At 40.7% G+C, this 25,704-nt stretch overlaps 1 protein-coding gene across 4 annotated transcripts; it reads left to right on the top strand.

The window, feature by feature from the left end:
- The first annotated feature begins 455 nt into the window (after positions 1-455).
- Positions 456-24,661, top strand: CAPN3 (calpain 3). Of its 4 annotated transcripts, XM_065754779.1 has the most exons (24): positions 456-1,019; positions 6,587-6,656; positions 7,451-7,569; positions 8,662-8,795; positions 9,053-9,221; positions 9,876-10,016; positions 11,925-12,008; positions 12,436-12,521; positions 12,984-13,061; positions 13,508-13,668; positions 14,197-14,366; positions 14,994-15,005; positions 16,127-16,335; positions 17,037-17,073; positions 18,112-18,129; positions 19,165-19,266; positions 19,875-19,952; positions 20,478-20,535; positions 21,003-21,067; positions 22,083-22,151; positions 22,691-22,769; positions 23,283-23,399; positions 23,764-23,822; positions 24,041-24,661. In XM_065754779.1, the coding sequence occupies exons 1-24, from the start codon at positions 729-731 to the stop codon at positions 24,065-24,067; spliced, it is 2,433 nt and encodes an 810-aa protein (XP_065610851.1). In that variant the 5' UTR covers positions 456-728; the 3' UTR covers positions 24,068-24,661. The 4 variants fall into 4 exon arrangements, with proteins under 4 accessions (XP_065610851.1, XP_065610853.1, XP_065610854.1 ...); XM_065754781.1 differs by lacking the exons at positions 23,764-23,822; positions 24,041-24,661 and having other exon boundaries at positions 22,087-22,151; positions 23,283-23,392; XM_065754782.1 differs by lacking the exons at positions 456-1,019; positions 6,587-6,656; positions 7,451-7,569; ... (7 more) ...; positions 14,197-14,366; positions 14,994-15,005 and adding an exon at positions 15,015-15,076.
- Positions 24,662-25,704: the final 1,043 nt, after the last annotated feature.

Here is a 25,704-nt window from a genome sequence, read left to right as displayed (position 1 = left end):
CAGGAGCATCAAATATTACCTTCTTTGTTACTAGGACTGTGTCATCAGATAACTGGCTCTATAAAATACACTTTTTCTGTAGCAAAGGGCAGAAACAACTAGTGCAGCAATTCATACAGAGCGTCAGGACTAGCATATTGGCTAGGAGTACCTCATAAATGTATTCCCAGACCAGGAGTACCTCATTAATGTATTCCCAGACCAGGGGGAGCTTCGTTTCCAGTTTCACTGTTCTTTTTCTCTGCTTAAGGAAGAGATGAGCTGCGTGCACCAGGAGTCAGCCTGCACACAGCTCCTGGCCTCGGCACAAGCTTCCCAGCAGACCGACACCCACGCTAACCCCCTCCCTATCATTTTCCCTCTCTCTTACTCTTTGCTGGTAGATATTTTTAGATTTCACGGGTTAAAGCTTGTCTCTCTTCTCAGCGCTTCTACACACGGGGCCAGCACACACACATGCTGTAGACAGTACAGCTCAGGCACAGGAGTTAGCCCACAGAGTACCTTGCTCCACATCAAGGAATAAATTCCAGTTTCTTATGAAATAATACTGCCCTTTGAGAAGATGTGCAATGAGCTGAACCAGACGGAATTTTATCACTTACAAGTTTAACTAGGAGATTTCAACGAAAAGAAAAAGGGGCAACAGCAACTTCCTATTTTCTCAAATTTCCTTCTTGTTTGCAAGATCTTGCTTTCTTTCAACACTTGCTGGAAGGCCACTTCTCATGCCGTCCGCCATAAATGCAGCGGTGGCTCAGCAGACAGCTGCTGGGTCAGTTCCCAGCACTACCAGCACCACAACTGAAGGTTCGGGGGGAGGCACAGGAGGGATTTATTCTGCCATTATAAGCCGCAACCAGAACATTATCAAAGTAAAGGAAAAGACCTATGAAGAGCTTCACAGGAAGTGCCTGGAGAAAAACATTCTCTATGAGGATCCTGATTTCCCACCTAATGAGACTTCCCTCTTCTATAGCCAGAAAGTCCCCATCAAGTTTGAATGGAAAAGGCCACGTGTAAGTAACACAGTGTCTTCTGCTTTCTGTAAGTAGAATGTATGGGGTTTTTGTTTGTTTGTTTCTTATTTCTTTGCAGAAGGAACAGGAGGAGGAGGAGGAAAGCGAATAAGCTGCCAGCATATTTCCTTAGAGCTCTCCTGAGAGATTGCTGGCTAGGCTGTAGAAACTCAGAAAGTATACATAATGACTACAATAAAACAGTAATAAAAAGAAAAGAGATGGAAGAAAGTATGTAGAAAATATATATATATAATTTCATTTTATTCATCCATGACTTACTAGGAATTTTCTCATTTGAAACTAACCAAGAAAACTTCTCCCCCTTGTTCTGCAACATGTTACTGGGCCTTCAGCACTACCTTACTTCACTTACAGTTTTTATTTAGTATTCTGATGCTTTTGTATTCTGAGAAAATAGAAGAACAGGTTATGCTCTGAAACATGCTTTTACTCAGTTCTTAGTTCTCCACATTGTTTAACTGACTCATGATGGTTAGCTCCTTACCCGCTTGCCAAGAGTATGGGTGTTGCAATCAGTATGAGGACAGACTCCTGCCTACAAAACCTCTTTCTCTTTTTTGTATCTTGTGGCCATTCTCCAGCTAGCCACCACCTTTTCTGTGGGAAGGAAAGAATAATTTGTAAGATCCCAACTAATTCCCCATTCTACCACAGTATGATCTTTCCTTTTTCCCTATCATTCCTGCTGGGCAGCTGCTGCCCTCCAGCAAGTGATCCCTGGGTCATCCCATCACCTCCGCACTACAACAGGGCTATGGTTCCAGGGAGCTACTCCTGTTCCTGCAGAGTACTTCTTCAATGCAGAAATGCTGCTTCAGTAACAAAGTAAACAGCAGTAGATAAAACTAGCTATAAGAACATAAGTAAATAGCAGAAAACCAAGTGCTTTAGAGCATAGCTGTTACGCAACAGCAGTTAGAAACATGACAGGGGGGAAACAGGACTCCCTCTGTGATGCTCTGTACACGTGCTGCCACATGGCAGAGGGCAGCCCACTCCTTCATCGTCATCATCACAGCTGCATCAGCTCCTGGAAATGTGTGTGAATGAGCTAAATGTGGCAGCAAGCCAGTCATCTGAAAGGGATGGGATTTCCTGTATTTCTACAGAGGGAAAAGTAGTAAAGAAGTATAGAGGATACGTGCCAGCATCCTGGAACAACAAACTGCAACTGCGCATGTGAAAGGGTATCAGAACACCAAAAAGATATGGTACCCTTCCTTTTGGAAAGGTTGGGCCTCTCAGTGAAGTTTGGGAGCTCCCTACTATTCACACAGCTACAACATGCCTAAGGCTGCATAAGACTCAAAATACAACTTTAATACCAAAACTAAAGCTATCTCACATCTTGCAATACAAGCATTCAGGCACCTGATGCGACCACAGTGCCAGTCACAGGCTAGAGCAGGTGCAGAAGCTCTGCAGAGCACAAGACTGGGCCTGATGGTCCTGTGTGCTTCAGGACAAGGACACAGGTGGCTGCCCAGCCTGGGAAGCACTGGACCTTGCTAGTAAAAATGCCCATGCTTACTGTTGTGAAAAGGTTTGTTTTAAAACCACACTGTAATTCAGGTCATTGCTGTTCCCAGCAGGTCCCCAAAGAGGGAGGGAGTTGCACATGGTATTTGCTTATTTTATAACAGGTCCACACCATGACAACAAAAAGAGGTTCCTCTTGTGACCGGATGCAAGAAATCTATGTATGTTGATGCTGATCTCAGTCTGACTCAAGGCTTTGCTTCATCAGACTTTGAAACTGTAGAATATTTATAACTCACAGCATGACTTGTCTGATAGTATTATACACGGGAATAGATACAACAACCACATTACGAAAAAAACATACAGTTAAACTAATACTAAGCAGGAAAACAGTATTAAAGAGCACTTTGTTAAGAGCTTAAAGTGACCAGGGAAGCACTAACTAAAAGGAATCAACTGCATGGGCCATGTTTTGTAGTAAAGATATGGCCAACTTCTGTTCTTATTAAACTGAAATGACTTCTTTTTCTTGGCAAAGAAAGTGACTAGTTTGTAAACTATAGTCTTATAAAGTGGTAATTTCAAATCTGTTTGAAATTCACGTTGAATTGAATCAAATTTCAGAATGTATTCTAAAAGAGGACAAAATATCAAAAAGTCAGAAGTCCTGAGAGAGTATTGTAATACTGGCTTTGTTCTAGATCCGTTCTCTGTAGCATACCATCTATGTCTCCTACCCCCAGAAACATTGAATAAACAAATGGTTCATGTGCCATAGCATCTCCTTTAAATTAGAGAGCTGGGAAATAAGCCATGGGCTCCTGACTACCTCTGGCTTTCTGAGTCACCTTAGCTATGCCATGCCACATACTTGCATCTAAGCTCTTTCCTCCCAGCCCAAGAGGTTGATGTAGAACATAGTAAGTGAAAGAGTGATGCTGGTACTGAATGAGCACATGGGATTGTTGAATGGAAGCTTTTCCAGAAGTCTTTTTCAAGGAATCACAAAGTCAGTCTGAAGGCCACGCATCAATGGCAAATGCCATAACCAAGCACTGGTAGCAGTGACAATCCTCAGCTGAACAGCACATAACTCAGCATGGTATACAAACACTGCTGTTGCTTCTGGGATTAGGGCAGGAACATGCAGCAGGGATGAGCCCTGGAGCTACTCTTTGCTCTGCTGCATCTGGTCCCAGTGACAGCGAGAGCACAGTGAGTCCCATCATCAAAAAGGACAGCTGTCATGCGGGACACCTGTGAAGCCTGCTGCTGGGTTGGTGAGGAGGCCCCTGTAATTCTATATGGTGACAGGCAGGCTGCGACGTGAATGCACACCCATAAGATGCATCTCGTACTAAAGCCAAGCACCAGCTGAGCTGTTCTCACCCTGCTGGCAGTGGGGTGACTCAGGCACAGGGCCCTCCTGGCCAGCATGGCCAGAGCAGGCTGCAAAACCATGCCTGCCCCAGCTGCTGAGATGCACACCAGAGCTTACTAGCCCAGTGTGCTGGCAAGAACCTCTGAAACAGTCTTTCTAATGCTACATTAATTAGGTCACAGGGAGGCACAAGTTCCCAGTTGTAAAATGAGATTGCTAATAACTCCTAGCCAAGTGCCCTGCACCACACAGTAACAAGCAAGGTCTGGACCACAGGGGCCCAAGGGGGAAAACAGGAGCCTACAAACCCTCTTAGGACAAGAATATACTTCCTTCACTTGATAGGATTGGTTTAGGGAATTCACTTTGAATGCCAGCAGTTCTTAAAGGAATAAATGCTCTTTGCTGTAACAGTATGAGCTGACTGGAGAGCTTTTCCTGACTGAGAAGAAAAGTTAATGAAAATGCAGTAAAGGTCAAATGCCATTTTTAGTCACATACTGTTTTGTTATTTTCCAACTAATGCACAAGTACTCTCTGTCCAGGAAGAAGCATATAAACTATGGATGGGCTTTTCTTGGATTCTGTCTCTCCTGCTGTAACAGTCACTCTGCCTCTTCGTAATGAAACCGCAGCCAAAACTGAATCAGAAAAGAAAGGTCCATTTGACAGTACCAACACAGTCTGAGGCACTCCATGCAGAGAAGCCACCTTCTGGGTGATTCACTGCATCAATGAAGCGCAGCCTATCATTATTCTGTATGGTAACGACCTCAGAGATGAAGAGCAATCTCTTGCTCAGCCAGCAGCACTGGAAGATCAGCTGTGTCACCTGTATCTTAATCACCAGGCGACAGTGTGTTTTTCATCATCCCGCAAAGCAGGCAGACACGTGATGCAATAAATCACACTGAGTAGCAATCAATCATCATTTCCCATTTCATATTTATGAACACTTGAGCATAATCTAACTACCCTCACCTAAAAGACAGCACATGGGATTCCAGGTCTGGGTACTGCAGTAGAAACAGGGTCAAGCTAAAAACACAGTAATGACAAAGGAAGAAACAAAATCCCAAAGCCCAGAATCTCACACCTGGTCTTCTAGAGAGCACCAAGGAAATGTGAGGAAGGATGTTTTCACAAAAGCTAGTGGGTGGAGAAAAGCATGAAGGTATCTCAAACAGCTTTCTTGACTGGAATTGGAGCTCAGGACAGCTGACCAAAGCCTAAAAAATGGGTCAATCCCTCCATTCCCTTCCTTCCTCAGGAGAATAGGGCAATTGCTCTGGGAAGCCAGAAGCAGGTCCTTTTTTTTGTCTTTATGACTAAACCAGTTATATCAAAGCAACCCTACTGATTACTGCAACTCAGCAAAAAGTGAATTCAAGCCAAGTGAAACTATTAGACCTGAAACCTGAGTCCAGGAAAATCCAGGGTTACCCTGATTACATTGGAAAATCTTCAGACTGCAGAGTAAGCATCATCTGCCTTTACTGCCAATTGTTCCACTCACACAAGGAATTTTCATGTGTTTTCTCTTTCTTCTTCTCGCTCCAGCCCCATGACCTTCCTGCCAACTGGGTTCTAGGACTATATCTTCTTCCACACTTGCAACTGGTCAGGAAATTGGTCCTCAGTTTGCAGTACCTTTCTTTTCTTACCCTCACAAGATATGATAAAAAAAACCTCCCTTTTCTTCTCAACACAAATATTCGAGTATGAGGGATGGGACAGGATAAAGCAGAGACCTTTTGTTTTAATTTTCTCCCTGTATGACAGGTTATACCTAGTTCTTTTCCCTTGGCTTTCCTATACCTTGTGGGATTCTTTGTCCCATTTGGGAACAAAAGATACAGTGAATGTGGAAAAGGTTCTGTGCAAGAGAGCTACTTCCTAGACAGCTATTTCCCTTTCCTGGTACTTCCTACATAGTCCTTCCCTCCCCACAGCAATACTTTATATATTATTTTAAAAATAATTTATGCTCATACAGCACCTCATACCCATTCTGTCCTTACTGATAAACTTAATACACTGTCCCAAGTGCAGGACAAAAGAGCTTCCTGACCTCAGAAACAGATTATATCTGTATTACATTTCGCAGTTCAGCACTGGCAATTAAATACTACTATGTGAGGAAAAAAATAAAATCACTTAGCCAGTATTTGATTATTCCCAAGAATCAAATATCTGACCCTGGACAGGTTTCAGAGAGTATTACTGGAGCTCATTTCTGCTTAAATTCACTCTTCAGCTTTATTTATGTATACATTAGCATACTAGTCATTGCAAGTTAGAATCCTGAAACCTGGAGTAGGTATTAAAGAATTGAATTTAGTTCTCAGACACCCGTTCCATCTGCTTGCTCTCCTCCAATAATATTTTTTCATTGCATAGGAAAATATTTTCCCCTATTTTCCTCATTTTAACATTTGTGCAGTCTGTACAGGAATAGTTTCCCTCCTGCTATTTCTGCACTGCCCAAAGCCTGAGATATCTACTGACATGTTGTTCGCAGAGATCTGCAGCAGATGAAAACCAGGCAATAGATTTTGATATCCACAAACAAAAAAACCCAAACAAACAAAAAGAAAAGCCTTTAAACAGCTTTATTTCTGTGAAAGCCAAGCATCCCAAAGTATGCTTTCATGCTCATCTATCTGTTTATATTTTACAGGAAATTTGTGAGAATCCACGGTTTATTATCGGCGGAGCCAACAGAACAGATATCTGCCAGGGAGAATTAGGTATGAAATTGTTACATCCACCCTGCACATTTTAAACACACATCAGAGTTCAACTCTCAGTTCTCATCTGTTTCTAAGGAGATGTTTTAAATTCACTCAGTATACCACTAACATCTACTGGTTCCTTCTCTATAGGAGAAGGATGACATCTGCTTACACCCAATTTAGGGAAGAGCTTTGAGCAAACAACACTTTGCTTTTCATGAACTACTATCATGAGTGTTACAAAGCACCCCTTGGCCTTTCTCTAAGGCGTAGAGAATGAACAAAATAAGTTGAGGGTAAAAGATAAAGAGAAGCAGTTCTTTGGGAGAAAAATCTGACCAGCATCTGTTGTATTTTTTTTTGGATATTTAGTCTTATTTTCAGACGGGAACTTCTGGAGGCCTCCAGCCAAGAGTGGAGAACAACCTCTGTACTGAAGAACTTAAGCTCAGATGCTCAAAGCTGCTTTGATATATACAGCTGCTACTTAGGTATAAGTGACAACCATGTGGCACTCACCTGCACTTCTTTGTAAAGACATTTCCCACTCAGCTTTTCCATGCCTTCCATGGTGTCATTGTTTGTCCTGTGACAGGTGTGTGCCTAGCCAGTGGTGCCAGTGAGCATTTCCACATCAATAAATACGAGGTGCTCAAGTACTGCAGAACACAATGAGAAGAGCCCTTTAATGAAAGGGCATGGCATGCTCTTTTGAAAATCAGTATTTCACCCGGCAGTACCTTAGCTATCCCCTTTGATTCTAGCTGCTCTCTTCCCTCATTTTGCCTGCTGCTTCTGCTTGCTTACAGGCGATTGCTGGTTCCTGGCTGCCATTGCTTGCCTGACCCTGAATAAAAAGCTGCTCTGCAGAGTCATACCTCATGACCAGTCCTTTATACAGAACTATGCTGGCATCTTTCATTTCCAGGTGAGTCCCTTCATCTAGCATTATGGGTGAATATAATTATATTCACCCAACAGCAAGATCATCTCTTGGCACACTGTTCCCTTTCCTTCCCCCACCCTGTGAAAGCATGAGCAACAGCAGGAAAGGAAGAAGGACTGAATTCCTTCACCCCAAACTCTTCCAGCAAGGCAGTCACAGAAGGTAATTAGGGAGCATTAACCCACTCATGAAGCATTTGCAGATGCATGGCCTGTGTGTGATAGATAGCAACAGATGCTCGGTCTTGCCTTCCTGCTCAGCTGCAGTACTACAGCCAGCACAGAGATATCTATTTTTAGGGCCACAGGCAGCTGGTCCCTGTCAAAAATAAGTCACTGAAGAACTGATTTTTCAGAAGAGATTGAATGCTGTCCATCTTCCCTATAGTTCACTAAAGACACCTCCCTTAAGATGGATGTGCTGCTCATGTTAATTCAGCATGACTTTCTCCCTTACCACATCATTGATTTTTTTGGCACATTATGAAGCAGGACACAAAATTGTCCAAAATTATTATTGTCCAAAATTCAGGTGGCTAGAGGAACACCAGGTAAATCTGAAGGAATATAGACTCTGCATCTTATCACAACATATGCCAGAGCAAGGCTTCATGCACAGCTGCATTTGCAAGTCCATCCCATCCCAGTAATCTCACACTGTGTGCAGGAATTGTTATTTACAATTTCAGCTGTTATCTAGCTCTGAAGGAAGAGCTGGAAATGTCTGAAATGAAGAAAATGGACAAAGGAATAGAATGCCAGCAACAAAGAACAGTGCAGTGCCATGATGGAACAGTCACATGCAAGGAGCCAGCGTGCTTAAAATCATCCAAACATGCTCCTGGGAATGTTAGACCTCAGAACCATCTAACCACCCCAAACCAGGACCTGCAGTTTCTGCCAGCTTAGGTCTGGTTGCCTTGGCTCATCTCTGTCCTCCTGAAACAGAACATGGGGAAGTTTAAGAGCTGTAGAACAGTTCGATGTTTCTCCTTCCTCACCTCAGCTTTCCAGCCAGACTCCCCCTTCCCTGCATACTGTGAACACAGACATTTTTCTGTTTGCCTTTATTCAGTTTTGGCGCTATGGAGACTGGGTGGACGTCATCATTGACGACTGCCTACCCACGTACAACAACCAGCTGGTTTTCACCAAGTCCTCCCAGCGCAATGAGTTTTGGAGTGCTCTCTTGGAAAAGGCCTATGCGAAGTAAGTCTGTCTGTTGCACCAAGCCACACACTCTTTGGCTGGAGGAAGTGGATGAACTACTCTGTATTGAACTTATCATATACACTTCAGCTCTATGCATATCAATGCCTTTTTCCATAGATTGAGAATGACAAAAGCATATTTTCTCAGGTTGTTTCTTTTATTTTATTATTTTTATTATTTTTTGCTACTGATTCAGAAGTCTATATTTTATTCTCAGTATCTCTTTTTTTTTTTTTTTCCCCACTCTTTCCAAGACTCCATGGATCCTATGAAGCTTTGAAAGGAGGCAACACCACAGAGGCCATGGAGGACTTCACTGGAGGTGTGACAGAGTTTTATGAGATAAAGGATGCTCCCAAAGATATCTATAAAATCATGAAACATGCCATTGCCAGAGGATCCCTTATGGCCAGCTCCATTGATGTAAGTCCATGTGAACTTTGTAGATGAGTCATAAGAAACGTCAGAACTCTCCACCTATAATCATATACCAACTTTTGCAACAGCTTGGTTTAGTTTACATAAGCAAACATTCATTTGCAGGTGGTAGGGCACTCTCCTCTAAAAACTTTCCATTAAGAGAACAGCAAGCACCAAAAGGAAAATAGACAGAAGCATAACAGGGAGGTGGGAGGAAAGAAGGGATCTGATCAGTAAAACCAGCACCCTACTGCTCTCAGTGCCTTTGCCTCAAGTAAGCTGAGGTTAGTAGGGAAGTGCAACAATTCTGTTAAGATGTGAACCTTCATGTCAAAGGTGTTAATAGTACACAAATATGCAGGAAATTAGCCCATTTGATTCCCAACATAGCCTTAGATGATCTTAATGTACTGTGGTTAATTTAAAAATGAAAGTAAGAAAGCTCTAGTTTCAATAGCAGTTGTGAAGTTCCAGTAAAAGGAGAAGAACAATTGCTGATACCAGTCATCATAGGTAACTATGGACTCTCTAGCATGAATGAGGAAGTACAGTAGTTATCTAGGTTATTTTTTACCACTTAACTTTCTTGTAAGTTTTTTTTTTCTCCTATCTCTGTCTCCTATTTCTGCACAAAATTTTTCTTCCATCCTCTATCAGGATAACCTAGGCTTTTCCTATGGAGCAGCCCCTCGAAGTGACATTGGAGAACTGATTGCTCGAATGGTGAAGAATCTAGAAAATGCACAGATGACTCACTCCACTGTGGACTACCAGGGGACAGATGAAAGGCCAGCCTGGGTTTGTGTAACTCCAGAAGCAATTGATTTCACAGCACTTTTATTTACAGCCAGAACATATCACCTATGTTTTTAAATTCTTCTTTTACTTCACTAAATTATCCCAACACTTAAGATCTGTTCTTCGGAATGCTATTTGATGTTCACGTTAAAGGACTTCAGTCCTTTCAAACACACACACACACACACACGCTTTAATCTTCTGAATCCGTAGATGGTCTCATTACTGCCCTTTTCTCTCTACTAGGTAGTTGTCATACCTTGCTTTTTAGGGAGCTGTGTTTCAGTGGAAGAAATAAATTCTCTCTCCAGAGTTGAAAAACCAAACCAAAACAAAAAGCCAACCTACTACCAAAAAAGCATATTATATCATCTAAAACATTTCTTTGTGCAAACCCTCTCTGCATTTGTAGAAGGAGGAGCCATTTTGTCCTCTTCTGACATCCCTATTTAGTCTTCCTAGATGACTGAAATGGTATAATTATATAGCTGCATATGGCAGTATATAGCTGCCTTTTGTGAGCATGACTTGCTAAATCACTCGTGTTTCGGGGGGAACTTCCCTCAGTTACTGATATTACTGATGAATTACTAATAGAAGGTTACATAACTCCTTCTATAGTTGCTGCTGTTTTACTGCTGATTGTTACACTTCTGAGCCACCAACAGAAAGGTTTGTGACTCTTAATGGAAAGAAGCAGACAGTGCAGGCCACAGAAACACTCAAGAGAATTGGGCCATAAGAATAAGATAATAATCTTAAGATAATATTCTTAAGTAGAAAAGAGAGAAAGAGGCGAAATAATGAAGGCAATGTGAGGAGAAAATAAGAAAAAGGAAAAAGGTATGAGGTTTTGTGCAGAAAAAAAAGTATGGAAACCAGAGTAAGATAAAAGAAACAAGAGCAGAAGGGAAATAATGGAAAATAATTGTGACAGCCAGGAAATATTTGGACAAGATTCTTCCCTGTGCAAGCTGAGAATGTAGCTCTGTGACCTTACTAATTCTCCATTTCCAGCACTGACTTTCTCACGTCCTCAGATGTGTCAAAAACAGATGGAGGAGTTACCAGCAGAGCCTTGTAGTCATTTCTCAGTGAAAAACAACAAGGGGAAAAGTTTCACATGTGGTCCACCTGTGGTTTGTGTACTCCTCCTTTCCCACCATTCTCCATGACTTTTTCCTACAAGCACAACAGGCAGTATAAGCCTACCATCTTATTCTCAGTTCTTCTACTCTCAGATAAAATAAAGTGCATAGTAACCACTCATTATCAGGATAGCAAGTGTACTTGTATTTGCTGGAGAAAGCTATTTGCTGCATGTCAGATGAAAAACAAATTCTCTATATCGACAGGAAATACATTTTAAGAACAGTGCTAGTAGGTACAGTATATGAAATTGGGTTGTGATGAGATTGTGAGATTGCAGCAGTGCATAAAGAAAGTATTCTAATTGTTGACGAGTTGCTCTTGTGTTTCCAGTTTTATCTGCAATAGACTTACTGAGCCATACAATAGTACACTATCCTAGAAATGGCTGAACAGTTCTATTAATAGAAAAAAAATAATTATTTTGATTAAGAATGCTATATAGTAGCATGTTCTGAATGCAAAGAGCAGCAGCCTACAGAAAGGGAAAGTATATCACAAAATGTCCTGGGAAAGAGTATGTCACAAAATGTCCTTTACAATGAATATTATTAAGATTTTGCTCCTTCAATTCATTTTTCACTCCTTTCCAATCAATGATATTGCCTGGGTGCTAAGCTTGATCACCTTATAGAAGATGAGAATAAGATTAAATAGAAAAAACAACTGTCCCTCAAACAGCGTACTCCTTCCTCCTGCCTCAGAGCTGCTGGCTGAGTTTCATGTGTGTTTTTCATATTTTTGTCCTGTATCTAACAGACCATAATGCCAATGCAGTATGAAACCCGGACGTCTTGTGGGCTGGTCAAAGGTCATGCATACTCTGTCACAGCTGTGGAAGAGGTAAATACAGCCTTTTGACACCTACAGTGGGGTCCTTTGGTTTAGACTGGTCCAGCACTGTGCATAGCAGCAGAACGAGGTACAGGGGAATGAAGAGGAAAAAAAAAAAGGAGTAATTATGAAATAAAGGAAAGAAATTTCATTTTCAAATGATGTACAGCTTTGTGGAGAAATCAGTCAGTCCAAAGTTCGGCTGAGTGAACTGATGTTCCTTCATGATTTGCATGGGCAAAGGTAGCTACAGCTGGCCATCTCTGGGTCTTACATCCCTCCTACACTCATTCAGGGCAGGTCAGGCTGGGAAATGGCCCTGGGGAGTGCTGTCACTTGTGGAGCTGGTATCACAGATGTCACAGAACTTTTCCTTTCTAACCCTATTTCTCAAAAAACAATTCAGTTGATTCTTCTTGCCTTCTCTTTCAATTAGACAACATTTAAAGGGGAAAAGATACGTCTGGTAAGGCTGAGAAACCCCTGGGGACAGGTTGAATGGAATGGACCTTGGAGTGATAAGTGAGTAGAACGTGCCTAGGAGCTTCATTTGATTTGGGGAAAAAATAAACTGCAGCTTTGTTTTCCTTTTTCAGCTTGTGCATGGCCCTAACATTTAACAATGAGATATCAGGTATTACTAAGAGATAGTTCAGTAGCTACTCCATCAATGACAGTTTGCAAGCACCTCTGTCTATAAGCTAAACACGTTTATTTTTTATTTCTGAGAGCTTCTAATAGGAAGTCCGAAGGGAAGGCAGAGTGAAGCAGGGCAATTTCTTCTCTTTCTCAAATTCTTCTCTGAATGTGTGGAGATGGAAACAATGAGAGCAAATAGTTATAGAAATCACAAAGCAAAATTTTTTATGAATGTAGAATGACAATGCCTAACTACCTTCACAATGAGACTTACTGTAAAGAACTGAAACGTAAGTGAAAATTGGGTATTGCAAAATGTAATGTAGCTTGTTTACAATTTTGCAGATCAGAAGAGTGGAACTTCATTAATGAAGCAGAGAAAATCCGCCTGCAACACAAGATTGTGGAAGATGGGGAGTTCTGGTGAATTATCAGTCAAAAAAAATCGTGTTTCTAAGGGAGATATCCAACTATAACAAAAATGAGTCACACTACACGACTTAAACATGCTAAAACAATGACTTTAATCCCTATTTCTCTTAATGTTCCCCAACAAGCTTTTCTCTGCAATCCACTCACTCTCCCACCAGTGTATATTGAGTCCTACAGACCATCTAATTATCCCATACTTCATAAACTCTCCAGCCACCTTCTTATGAACTGTCCTCTCACTCCAGTGTCCCCTAGTTGGAGCTGTACCTGTATTAATTGACCAACAGTCCAAATGCATTAGGAAATTAGAGCTCCCACTGCAAACTTGTACTAGTAGAAGCATTAATATGGGTCACTCTCCACTACCTCTTTAGGAATAGTATATCTTTCAGACAACTACCTACCATGCAAATTCAGCTTCCCTTCAATTCTTCCAGGATATCATTTGAAGATTTCATGAGGCATTTCACAAAACTTGAGATCTGTAACCTCACACCTGATACTCTGGAAGCTGATAAGCTTCAGACCTGGACTGTGTCAGTCAATGAGGGACGCTGGGTGAGAGGCTGCTCAGCTGGAGGGTGTCGCAATTATCCAGGTGAGCAATGAGCCTTAAGAGATATCACCTCTCTGATGGGGCTATACTACATCCCACAGACTAAATCACACTACAGCCTGATCAATGCTCAGCTGCAGAAAAGCTCTGGCTACTCAATGGATGAGTCACATGATTTTTTATCTGGGTATCTTCTGTCACTACGCTTGTGACAGTACCTCAATAAGCCCAGAAGGCAAACCTGACAAAGATAAATTGTTCTTTGAATACTTTGCATTGCAGTTAAGAGAAATAAATTTCTCTCTATCACCTAGATTTAACTTGGGAAATTCTCTGAAAAGTCCTGTCAGCTTTAGGTTCTCTGAAAGTATATCAAATGCCAGTTATCTGAACCATATAAACTCACAAACACATTAAAATATATGCATATATATATAAATAAAAGCCCAAATATGTCCTTTCCCTCGGGGACTACAGACAGGGAATAGTAAAAATTCTCTTTGATCAAAATCATTGTTAGAAAACTGAAGATTTATATGTTTGCTTTGGGTTTTTGGTGGCATTTCACAGATACATTTTGGACCAACCCCCAGTATCGCTTGAAGCTCCTGGAGGAAGATGATGATCCCGAAGATGAAGAGGTTATCTGCAGCTTCCTTGTAGCACTGATGCAGAAAAACAGGAGGAAAGAACGCAAGCTGGGAGCCAACCTCTACACCATTGGCTTTGCCATCTATGAGGTATCAATTCTAGACTTAGTACTTAGCACCAGGTCCCCAAATCCTGACAGTACACATTTACCAAGGGAGTCCCTGAACTGTTCATCCTAACCACACGAATTGCAGTTTATCCTTTGCAAGGAGATGTGGAAGAGAGGAAAAAACTTCAAAGCTTTGGTACCATTTATAGCCTGTAGTAACCTCAGGTTTTATCCCATCCACAAGTAACACATTTATTAGGTTTTTATAGTGATTTTGTGTAAGATTTTAGCATATGCTTTCCTATATCTACTTCAGTTTCCACACTTCCTTAATACATACTGAAACTAAACATCTAATTGGCAGAACCACGTAAAAGGGAAAGAGCCAAGACACAAAATTTGTGATCAACCTCTGTCCCTCCATGACTTCTACCTGAAGTCACATTTACTCAGACCTTTGCACAAAAATATTTGGTTCAAATCTCAATGGATCTTGTGTAGGTCACAAGAAATCTGGAAAGTAAGGGTTCCCCTTTTGTTCTTTGAAAACGTATATAAATGGAGGCAATTTAATGACTAGCAGCAACCCCAGAAATCCGTTCTGTTTGATTTAAAAGCAAGTAGACTCACCCAGAACTTCTGTTTCTTCTCTTTATTACTCCCTAAGGTACCCAAAGAGGTATGAGCTGAATGGGGACAGACTGACAACTTGGTATATGCTCACAGCTAGTGTCACTGTTGCTCCTGTCTGTAAGTCAGTGGGAAACTGTCCATTCAAGTTTGTTTTCAGGGATGTTACATAAGTGAAACTGCTAACTGTTATGCTTTGAGCATTTAGTAACATTTTCTGAGCTGTATTAAATTCTTTCTCACTCATACCCTGTTTTCACCTGCACTCAGTCCTTTTCTGTTCTATATGTGAGCTGGCCACAGCTTTCATTGTCCCACAGTGAGCCTGGACTAGAGGAAGAAGCATCAGCTAACACTTAGACACCACACCCCACAAAGAAGACCCCTAAAGCACTTCTGTTTCCTCCTGCAAAAAAATGCCAGCAACTTATGTCCTGCAGCCATAGTGTTTGCTCTATAGCATAAGATTTTTTGTTGTTGTTAACAAATGGCATTTTCAGCCACTGAAAAAAAAACAATAGAAGTGCACAAACTGAATTTTTCTGAGCCTGCCAATACCTGAATTGTTGCTACCACAAGTTTGCAAGCGAGTTCACATGAAGGCTTTCACTGGAAAACCATCAGGATGACCATCTGAATGTTGTTTGCAAACCTTTTTTATAGGCAGTTATTTCTGCAGAAAGCAACTGCAAGCACTTGTTCTTATTTTTCATACTTAAATGAATGCAATGTGGCTTTAGTAGATACAGAATTCATATTTTTCCAGGTAAGGCACTACTGAAAACACCTTTACCTTACTGTGCAGTACATAGGAGCCTGTATTTACCATTTCTTTTCATTCCACCCACAAAGAAGGTAACTGAACTTCAGTTACATGCCATTAGCATCCAACAAATCAGATAAAATCATAGATGCAGCAGAACAGCCAGCCAGCAGTCTCCATGTGGGATGTTGGGCAGCTTTCAGAAGCCAACCAAACCCAGCTAGCAGCATCTTATAGAGATGATAGATTCTGTAACTAGTAACAGCTAGCAACCCCCATCAAGTCCCTGCTTGCTAAGCTGCTGCTGCTTCATTTGTCTTTTCTGTCCCATGCGCTGCCTGCATGACAAACCACATTGGAAACAAGTAAGAGCTCCTTGAAGATCACTTGGCTCTGTCATTCTGCAGATGCACGGTACTAAGCACCACTTACAAAAGGATTTTTTCCTCTACAATGCTTCCAAAGCTAGAAGTAAGACCTACATAAACATGCGAGAAATCTCAGAGCGCTTCCGGCTGCCTCCCAGTGAATATGTTATCATCCCATCCACATACGAACCCCACCAGGAGGGAGAATTCATCCTGAGGGTTTTCTCAGAGAAAAGAAGTGTTTCAGAGTAAGTTGTGGATTTTTCATCTGGCCTAAAGGGGGAAGTGAACTCACTAGACTGCTACAGCTGTATTCCCTGTTTGCAACACTCTAATTTTCTTAATCCCGTTAGAAATTCCAATATGCAAATTCATATCCCCAGTATTACCTTATAATCTAACAAAAATCTGTTCTGAATTTCCATTGGAGATGCTAGATACTACTGGTATCCTTTGTGAACCTTTATGAATCCTTTGTTTCTGCCACTTTTATAATGAAAATGAATGAATTTGTTATGTAATGCTATGTGCCACAGCTATGTGCCATATGGAAGCTTTTGCCAGATGGATCACAGAGACATCTAATTTTGGTAATGAACAAAATACAGAAATAGGTGATACTACTTTTCCATCCTGCTCTTTAAATAGCTTCCCAGAGCTCAAACTGCAGCAAGTATCATTTTGCTTAGGCCAAAAAACTCTGGTTTGCTCTCAGCTGCCAAGGTTAAGTGATACCAAGGCCATAAGGGAAATAAACCAGGCATCAGTGTTCTTGGAAGCAGTATTTGGGATGCTCAGCTCTAACTCAAAAAAACTACATCCAGAGTCTGAGTGGTAATGCCTGGAAGCCAGCCCGCACCACTGCCTGCTTACAAACCACATAAAGAAATAAACAATGTTGGAAGCAGACATCTTCCTGATTTCTTTCCTACTTTCTGCTTCCTTCTAGGGAGGTTGAAAACACGATTGAGGCAGATCGCCCATCGGTGAGTATCGTGCTGTCCTCTTTTGTGTGGGAGCAGAGGGGAAAAGTGTCGCATTTCGGGAAACACACAGCCAGAAAACATTTGCAGCCAGACAACAGCTCATTTAACAAACTCCCACATTTTCTGATCAAAATATTCCTAATAACACTTGACTTTATATATGCTACTTTCTGGTTTGGACAGATCAGAATCTTTTGCCAGGTTTGAAGTTTGTTGTTGGCATAAAGAAGCCTAATGCCAAACATTGCCTTTGCCTCCATCTGCTGAGAGTATTCATTGCTCTGGTGGAGGCTTAGTTCCATCCTTTGGGGTGTTTTTTGTTTGTGAGCCTGGCAACTCATCTAATTAAGAAAAAGATTGTCTTATTTTGAAATACAAACTTTCTGAAAAGGGATTTTAATAGTATTGTGATTCAAACTAGCATCCACGACAAACTAACTCTTCAGCCTTTTACACAACTGTAAAGCCTTTTACACCTCCCAGTGGGAATAAATTGGAGCATAATATACTCAGTCTTGAAAAAAAACAGAATGCTCTTGCACAGAACTGAGCTCCATCAAACCTTGTTCAGAAGCCTTCCCCTCTCATTTGCTGTCATGATACCAAAATTTCTGCCTAGAGCTGATGAAATTTAACTACCACTCATAACAGCATGGATATGTGGGCACAAAAGTCTAATATGCACTGCACTGATTAATTGGGAAAAATAAAAGGAATAGTCAGCAATAACAGATATTATTCAAGCAGACAAAGCCCCAGACAAGATGGACTGCTGTTTTGATATGGCTTCTGCAATTTCAGTGTGTAGTTTCATCATGGCTGCATTTCCCCCTCCCCCTTTTTTTTTTTTAATTTGAAACTTAAATGAATATATAGAAGTGAAGAAAAAATAGATACGACTATAGAAATGAGAAAAACAAATGTGAGAAAGTGAAACAGAAAAAGATGAAATGTTACTATGTAATAACGTGATCTGGTACAAACCATAACTCTTTCTAAAAACACTTGCTTTTTCCTATTTTGTTTCTGTTTGTACAGAAGAAGAAAAAAGACAAGGTGAGTACCTGTGCAACATGTTGAGTGTCAAAAGGCAAGATGCACATGCAACGCATGCAGCAGGAGTTGCTTGCTACCATTAGTGATTTCTCTGCTTCTGAAAGGTGATTTAGTTAATAAAGAACACTGGAAAAGAGACCAGGCAGCGAAGATCTTGTTTGCCTACACAAAAATCTAATGAAGTATAGCTATAGCAGTATGAATACATGTAGTATTTCTCTTCCTCAAGGGGATGGCAAAAGCATAAACCTTTGTTTTATAAGCTTGATCCTTTAAATTTCTCAAGTATCCTGCCTGCCTGACCCTCCACAGACATCCTGATACATTCCCCAGTAAAAAGCCCCCCTCCTCCATACACGCCTGTCCTCCCAGTGCAACTGCTCCTCATTTCTGCTCACAACAGTCCAGGATCATCCTTTTGAGTCTATACAATACATTTAGCAAAGAAAAAAAAGAATTAAAAATCCCTGAGGTTACAAGGAAAATTACTGTCCAGAAGAAGAGTATAAAAAGGCCCTCGCGGGACAGATTTTGAAGAGGAGAGTGGTTGACTCCTATTAGCATTCTTCTTTTGTATATACCCAAAATAGACCACAAAACTTCACAAATCAGAGCATCACATGAAAGAGTGAACTCTGTTTTTACAAGAACCTTGAAAACATAACCAGACAAGTACTTAATCTCAAGAGTGGTCAACTGCAATTATTGCTCCAGGATAACACATTCACATCTGATGGCAGCTTTCTTTGCTTTAAATGTACTAAAACAGAATGACTATATGTGTCTCCTTACAGTTGAATGCCTCAGCAATTAGTAGAGAACTAACACATACCTCATATAATGAATAAGCTCCTTCCCAAGTTCTGCAGATTTCTTGTTCAGCACAAGAGTAGTAACCTGAGAATTTCCTTTTTCTCTTTTTGTATTCCAAGATCTGTCTGCATGTGCTTTGTCACAGAATGGATGTCCCCAGATACTTTCCTAACACTATCTCATGTAATTTCTACTTCTCTTTTGCTCTCTTCCTTCTTCTAGCCTATCATCTTTGTTTCTGACAGAGCAAACAGCAACAAGGAGCTGACAACTGATGAAGATGCTGGCAAAGATGGTGAAAAAACCCACATAGATGATAAAAAGGTTCTGCAGCAACTGGCAAGGCGGGGAGTAGAGCTTGGTCTGGCCAGCATGAAAGGGCAGCTGAAGAGAGCACAGGAACAGGACAAAGGAGTGTCCTTAGATACTTAACTGTTTCAGAGTTGAGGCTTGCACTCTGCATGCGTCTGAGAAAGTTGGAAATAACAGTGAGGCTATCTAATGTGGTATCTGTCTCCAGAACAGGGCCTCCCACGCTACAAAATGCTCTAAAGTCACCAAGCCCTTCCAAATAATTTGTAGGCTACAGGGTAGCTGCGGAGCACATTTTCCCTGTCTGCTCCAAATTTCTCCTTAGCAATGTCTTGAAATGAAAAATATCTATCAGAATGTAATGATCCATTAGCAAAAGTAATCATTTAGATTTGTTTCAAGAGTCTTGAGAACTACGAGAGGAAGGTAATGATGCAGCAGGTTCTTAAAGGAATGCATTTAATGAAAGAAAGGAGAGTAGTCCAAGAGGACAACTTGTTCCTCTGAAGAGTTCTGCTATCACTAAGAGGTTTATTCGTGTGAATGGGGTGAACCACCCAGATCCCTTCATTTTCCTGCAAAGCTAACATCGCATGTGTTCTTTGCTTGTATCTTTACAGCGTTCTTCAGCAAAAGCTCGTGAGAAGAGTGAAGAGGAAACACAGTTCAGGAATATTTTCCAACAGATTGCAGGGGATGTGAGTATACAACTAATCCCTACCTCTGCAGAGCAGCTAAGCCACAGCAGCACCTAATTCAACTTCTGCACAGATTCAAAACATGGAAAAATTAAGTTTCCCTTCACCAAATTTCCTTTGAGAGCTGAAGTTAAGCAAAATCAAATGGAAATTCAATTAAGGACACAGCTATGCCTGTGCATATGCAGCTTATTTTTATCGTGCACAAAGGAGCCTCGTTTAAATTTAGGCTCTTATTTCTATCACTACTACATGAAGGTATTAAAATAGTTTTTGCTCAGTATGTACAAGCAATGTATACATGCACCTATGTATTCAAACTTTTACACGTCACTGAAGGTGTAGCTGCAGCCTCAAGAAAGATTATACAAAGATAGAAAGCTCTCTGTTTGTGTACAAAGCTCTCTCATGTGCCACGATGAAAAAATACCAGAGACTTCATACTTTTAGCATAGCCACCCATAACATGATTTTCATAATAATGAACGTTGTAATTATCTGTCTTGTCCCCACGCTTCCCACCAGGATATGGAGATCAATGCTGAGGAACTCAGGAATGTTCTCAACAACGTTGTAAAAAAACGTGAGTTTGAACGTGCTTTTCAGTAACCCCAGATAAAGGCAGTTATGATATAACGTATCCCTCCACCCTTGAGTTGAATTCTCAAAATTATTTATGGATTTGAATTCACAGTTTTCTACTTCTACATACTAAAGCTAGAAGACTTTTCATAGAGATGCTCTCTCTAAGTGATTACATATTGATAATACAGAAATGAGCAAAAGTTCATTGGAAGCACCACACAGGTTAATACAACATCTCTAATTGAAAATGAATTTGGAGATTTCCTAAGGCTTTTATTATATATAACAGGTCAAAACTCACCTATAGTTCACCAGCAATAGTATTACTTAGAGCTTTTACAGATATTTTTTTCTCACAGATTTCTCATGGGATGAATTAAGTCAGTTTGGCTTATACTTTGAGTCCTACCTAAGAGGAAGAAGTAATTGTTGACTTGCATGAACTTTTGTATCATTTATTTTCAGATAAGGACCTAAAGACAGAAGGATTTGAACTAGAATCCTGCCGCAGCATGATTGCTTTGATGGATGTATCCTTTACCAGTTGAAAGAGGAGTGCCTAACAACACACTGCTCCATCTGCATTTTACTCCCCCCAGCCACACACACAAATTGGTTTTAGTAAGCTGGAAAGCAGGCCAGCATGTTACAGGCTGTTGTCAGATAACCCAGTATTCCAGCATGGCACACATTAACTGCAGTCATCTCAACACTGGTACATCTGGCAGGTAAAAATATCTCACAGCATGGAACTATGGAATAAATATGATACCACTGCTATGAGTGAGCTCAACAGAACCACAGTTCTTTCCAACAAATTCATTCTCTCTCTCATCTTTACATTTTCAGTGCATCACAAAATCAATCATGTGCTAAGCATTCAGAGCATACAGAGATTGTCTCAGAGCAAGCAGTAAAAAAAACACTGCAAGGTGTCACGTAGCATTACCTCCAATACAGCACTGCTCAGTTTTCCTACATGAGTAGGAAAATATATACGTTTCCATATGCTTTCAAAACATGATTTTGAGAGAACACAAGCACATTAAAACCAAACAAGACCAAACTTATAATTACAGCCAAGAGCCATAATGGCCGGAGGCTGAACACAGTTCTGTAAATTATTTTAGTCAACATTTTGCATGATTCTCAATTCATTTATCAAGGCAGAAAAAGCTTCACCCCAGGATAAAGCTCAGTTATTTTAAACAGTTTCAGGGGAACTTCATCAGCGGGGGCACTTAGAAAAAGCCACTAAAACACCCTGCTTAATGTACATTATGACAACTCCAGGATCAAGTCTCCTGCCTGCATTAGTGGTTTGTTAGTACACAGGGTAATAGTGCCTCCCAATCCTGAAACAAAATAACACTCTTAAACACCAAAGCATTCATAAACACTTTACTGCACCATCCTCCTCTTCTCGGCACTGAGGAAACCCTGAGGTGGGTTTCACGCTCACCCCGCTCACTAGTAGCTATAAAGTTAATTAGTTTTCCATTTAAAATATTGTTGGTTTTTTTTACCTGAATACTTGCATCCCAGACAGATGGCTCAGGGAAGATCAACTTTGATGAGTTCCGACACCTCTGGGACAAGATCAAAAGCTGGCAGGTAGTACTGCTCTGCGCAGCTCCACAGTGCAAAAGCTTGCAGAGGGGAACCAGACCTCCCTATATATCCTGCAACCAGAAAAGCTCAGAAAACTTCAAACAGGCTTTTAAGATGAAAATATCCTCCTTCGTGCTTTTCTTAGCCTAAGCAAACATCTAGAGCTACTGCATTCATGTGAAGAGATCCCCCTGAGTATGGGGGAAGCACACAAGATGGAGGAGGAGGATGGGAACTAGAGCCAGGCATTGCAAATAGCTTAATTAGGGCAATTAAGAGAGAGGATTAACAAGCATAAACTCAAGTCAGATGAGGAGGGTCTCTAGGGGGAGAGCTTTTTCTTCTCACAGCACAGATCTAACTTATGTGTCAGGAGTGAGTGGAGCTGTATGCTAACAAGACAGACTGCTGAGTAGCAGCCACAGTGATTTAAAGCAATGGCAAAGCTTTCAGGTGCTGGAGGGTGGCACACATATCAGCAGATGTGTCCTACAGAAGTATAAGCTTTAATTTCTGCTGTGAACTTTTTATTTTTTTTGCAGAAAATCTTCAAACATTACGATACAGATCATTCAGGAACCATTAACAGCTATGAGATGCGCAATGCAGTCAAAGATGCAGGTACTTCCCCTGGTGTCCAATAGCCAAATAAACCTTATTGTGGTTAATGCATCACAGGGTGAGATCAGAAATACAGCACAGCCTTTTAAGGAGGGGCCCTAGAGACATTTTTTAATCCTTTTGTTTGTTTGTTTGTTTGTTTTTCCCACCAGCAGAGGTTCTCAAATATCCCAAGTGCAAGGCTTGTGTGTGCCTCACCAACTAAGCAGATCTTTGAACTTCTCAGTGAATAATACATGGCATCTCAGTCTCACAAATGATCACAATCAAAGAAGTACTCAAGTCAGCGCTCACACTTGCCCAGCTTTACCCTTCTGCTTTGAGCAGAGTTTGTGTAATCTTTGTGCAACTGCACTAAGAGCACGCAGGATGTGCATCAGGGAGCCCAGCTGCTTGCAGATGAACATTTAATGATGATGATGCAGTCACCCATCAAAATTAGCTCTTATTTAAGCTGTGCATTCTTTATTTTTGTATAAGTAACTATCAAACCCATGTCTGATCCCTCTGCAGGGTTTCGGCTGAACAACCAGCTCTATGACATCATTACGATGCGCTATGCTGACAAGAACATGAACATCGACTTTGATAGCTTCATCTGCTGCTTCGTGAGACTGGATGCTATGTTCAGTGAGTGGCTGCCCTCATTTTACAGCCTTGTTCCCTTCCTTGCCCCAAAACACACTGGACACTTGAAGGAGAGATTATTATACGTAGGCACTATTGCCTATGTATAGACTTGATGATTTAAGATATGTGCTAAAATACAACAGCCATCCCATACAAACACAAAAGATAATAAGCCATTGCATATCTCCTTGTATAAACTATGAAAAAGCATAGCAGAAATACTTGCTGACCAAAAAAATAATTACCTGCACGAGTTTGCATAACACAGAGGGAATACAATCTGGCTTGCAGTATGGGATCATCTTTACACTTTGCTTGCATAGTAACTTAATTTATCCTGTGCATTTTTCTTTCAATGATTTAGGGGCATTCCATGCCTTTGATAAAGATGGAGATGGAATCATAAAGCTCAACGTCCTGGAGGTAAACTGCTTTATGCCAGTGTTTCTAACCCAATATCCCTATGCTACGTTATAGTTGTATTATTTACTGTGCACACATCCTGAAGGGATGCTATGAGAGCTAGTATGAGACTGTCATTCTTTTGGGAATAGTCTGCAAAAAATTTTGCTACTGATTCATTCCTAGCACTGTCTCGCACATTCAAGTTGTCCTGATCTTTAATTTCTTCTCTTCCCTAGTGGCTGCAGCTCACCATGTATGCTTAACACCAGAGCCCTCATCGAGAACCTGCTCCAGACTGCTTTTCTAAGTAATGAACTCCAACCATCGCCAGTTAGATATGAGCATTTTGCAAGATACATGCTTTGTTCACTGAGATAAAATGTACATGGAAGAATAAAGAGACAGCCATGCTCCAGCAAGCAAACCAGTGCTCATTTCCTGTACCTACTTCTGTAGTATCCCCTGGACATTTTATGTTCAATAGTGAGGGTTAATTTATTGATGACTGCATTTAGGTTTTTCTGCATATTTAAGACACGGAGCAGACATCATTACTCTGTTTACACTGACAACTGAAGGTGTCATCAGCATCAGGCAAAACTGGGGCTGGGTCTGAATTGTGGAAGTCAGAGGTGTCACCTACCACCTTGTAATCAGTCATTAACTGTCCTGCTGTTTGTACTGCTATTTCAGCCTCTTTGTACTGTCAAATATTTCAGTGAGATTGTGTTAATTATGTTAATATTATCAGTCACGATCACATGTCATTACAGTTCTCTCTTATACATAAAGTATATATTAACTATACACATACAAAATATATATTAACTATACAAGCACACTTTTTTTTTGTTTTTTGTCTTCAGGGTCCTGTTTGTTGACTAACACTTTCTGGGTTCTGTTTGCATCTCAGAACTACCCAGAGCCCAATGCAGGCTTTCCCTTGTGCTGGTTACCACAGAGACGCTCAGCTTTGCTGTAGCTTAATGCAAAACACATCATACTACAGCTACTACTTCTACATTTCAGAATGTGGTATTACCTCTTACTATTGCACAGTCCTCTCAGTTCCCAGGCACGTACTTTGGGGATTGTTCTACTAGTGCAAATGCCAAGGCTGGCCTGAACTTCTTCCCCACAGCAATGCGAGGAGCCTCTAAAAGATGTATGCAACTATTCTCCTATTTGATAATTAATTAAGGTGTGGTATAGAAATATTTATTGATATTATTCAGCATTTCTTTATTTTAAGAGGTGTTTTTTTTAAGAGGTGTTTTAGCAGAATCATAGATACTTTATATAGATACACCAGTGTGGCCATTTTAGGAAGATTATTAGAATATGCAAGTACAATTAATTTAATTGAAAAATAGATCACCTGAGTTTTAATGTTAACCTTTAGGGTTTCATTTTTGAAGGAACAAAGGGGAATGAATGCTGAACACTGTCCCATCATTATTCTGGATCTACAGCAGCTGGTGAAGTTTTATCACAAGCATGAAACCAGCTTAAGACAGACCTCTTAGTTCCCCAGTGCTTAAAAGCAGCAGAAGAAAGTAATCTGCTACTGTAAAGCAAAATTGGAAAAACAAATCTTGGCATCTACCCAACATTATTCTTTTAAGTCATACATTTAACTGAGGAAGAACTCTATAGTCAAAAGGTTTTAGTGATTAATATTGTTTTGCACTGTAACTTCCTCTAAACAGGTAAGAAAATTATAGTTCAAGTAATGATGAGTTGTTTTTTAAATCCAGCTTTTGTTTTAACCCAACTCAAGTCTGTGATGACTGGAATACTAGGAGCCCTGGGTTCCAGCCTAATGTTACCTCCACTAAGCTGTTATTTTCCATACAAAAGCACAGCAGATGCTCTTGGTTGGGGTCTTCGCAGAAAAACC

Source organism: Cyrtonyx montezumae, unplaced genomic scaffold, assembly GCF_038088225.1.
Source record: "Cyrtonyx montezumae isolate F1298 unplaced genomic scaffold, pur_monq_1.0 scaffold_10, whole genome shotgun sequence".
NCBI classification, from domain to species: Eukaryota; Metazoa; Chordata; class Aves; order Galliformes; family Odontophoridae; genus Cyrtonyx; species Cyrtonyx montezumae.
The sequence above is the reverse complement of the archived record's forward strand: the minus strand, read 5'-3'. Positions and strand labels throughout refer to the sequence as shown.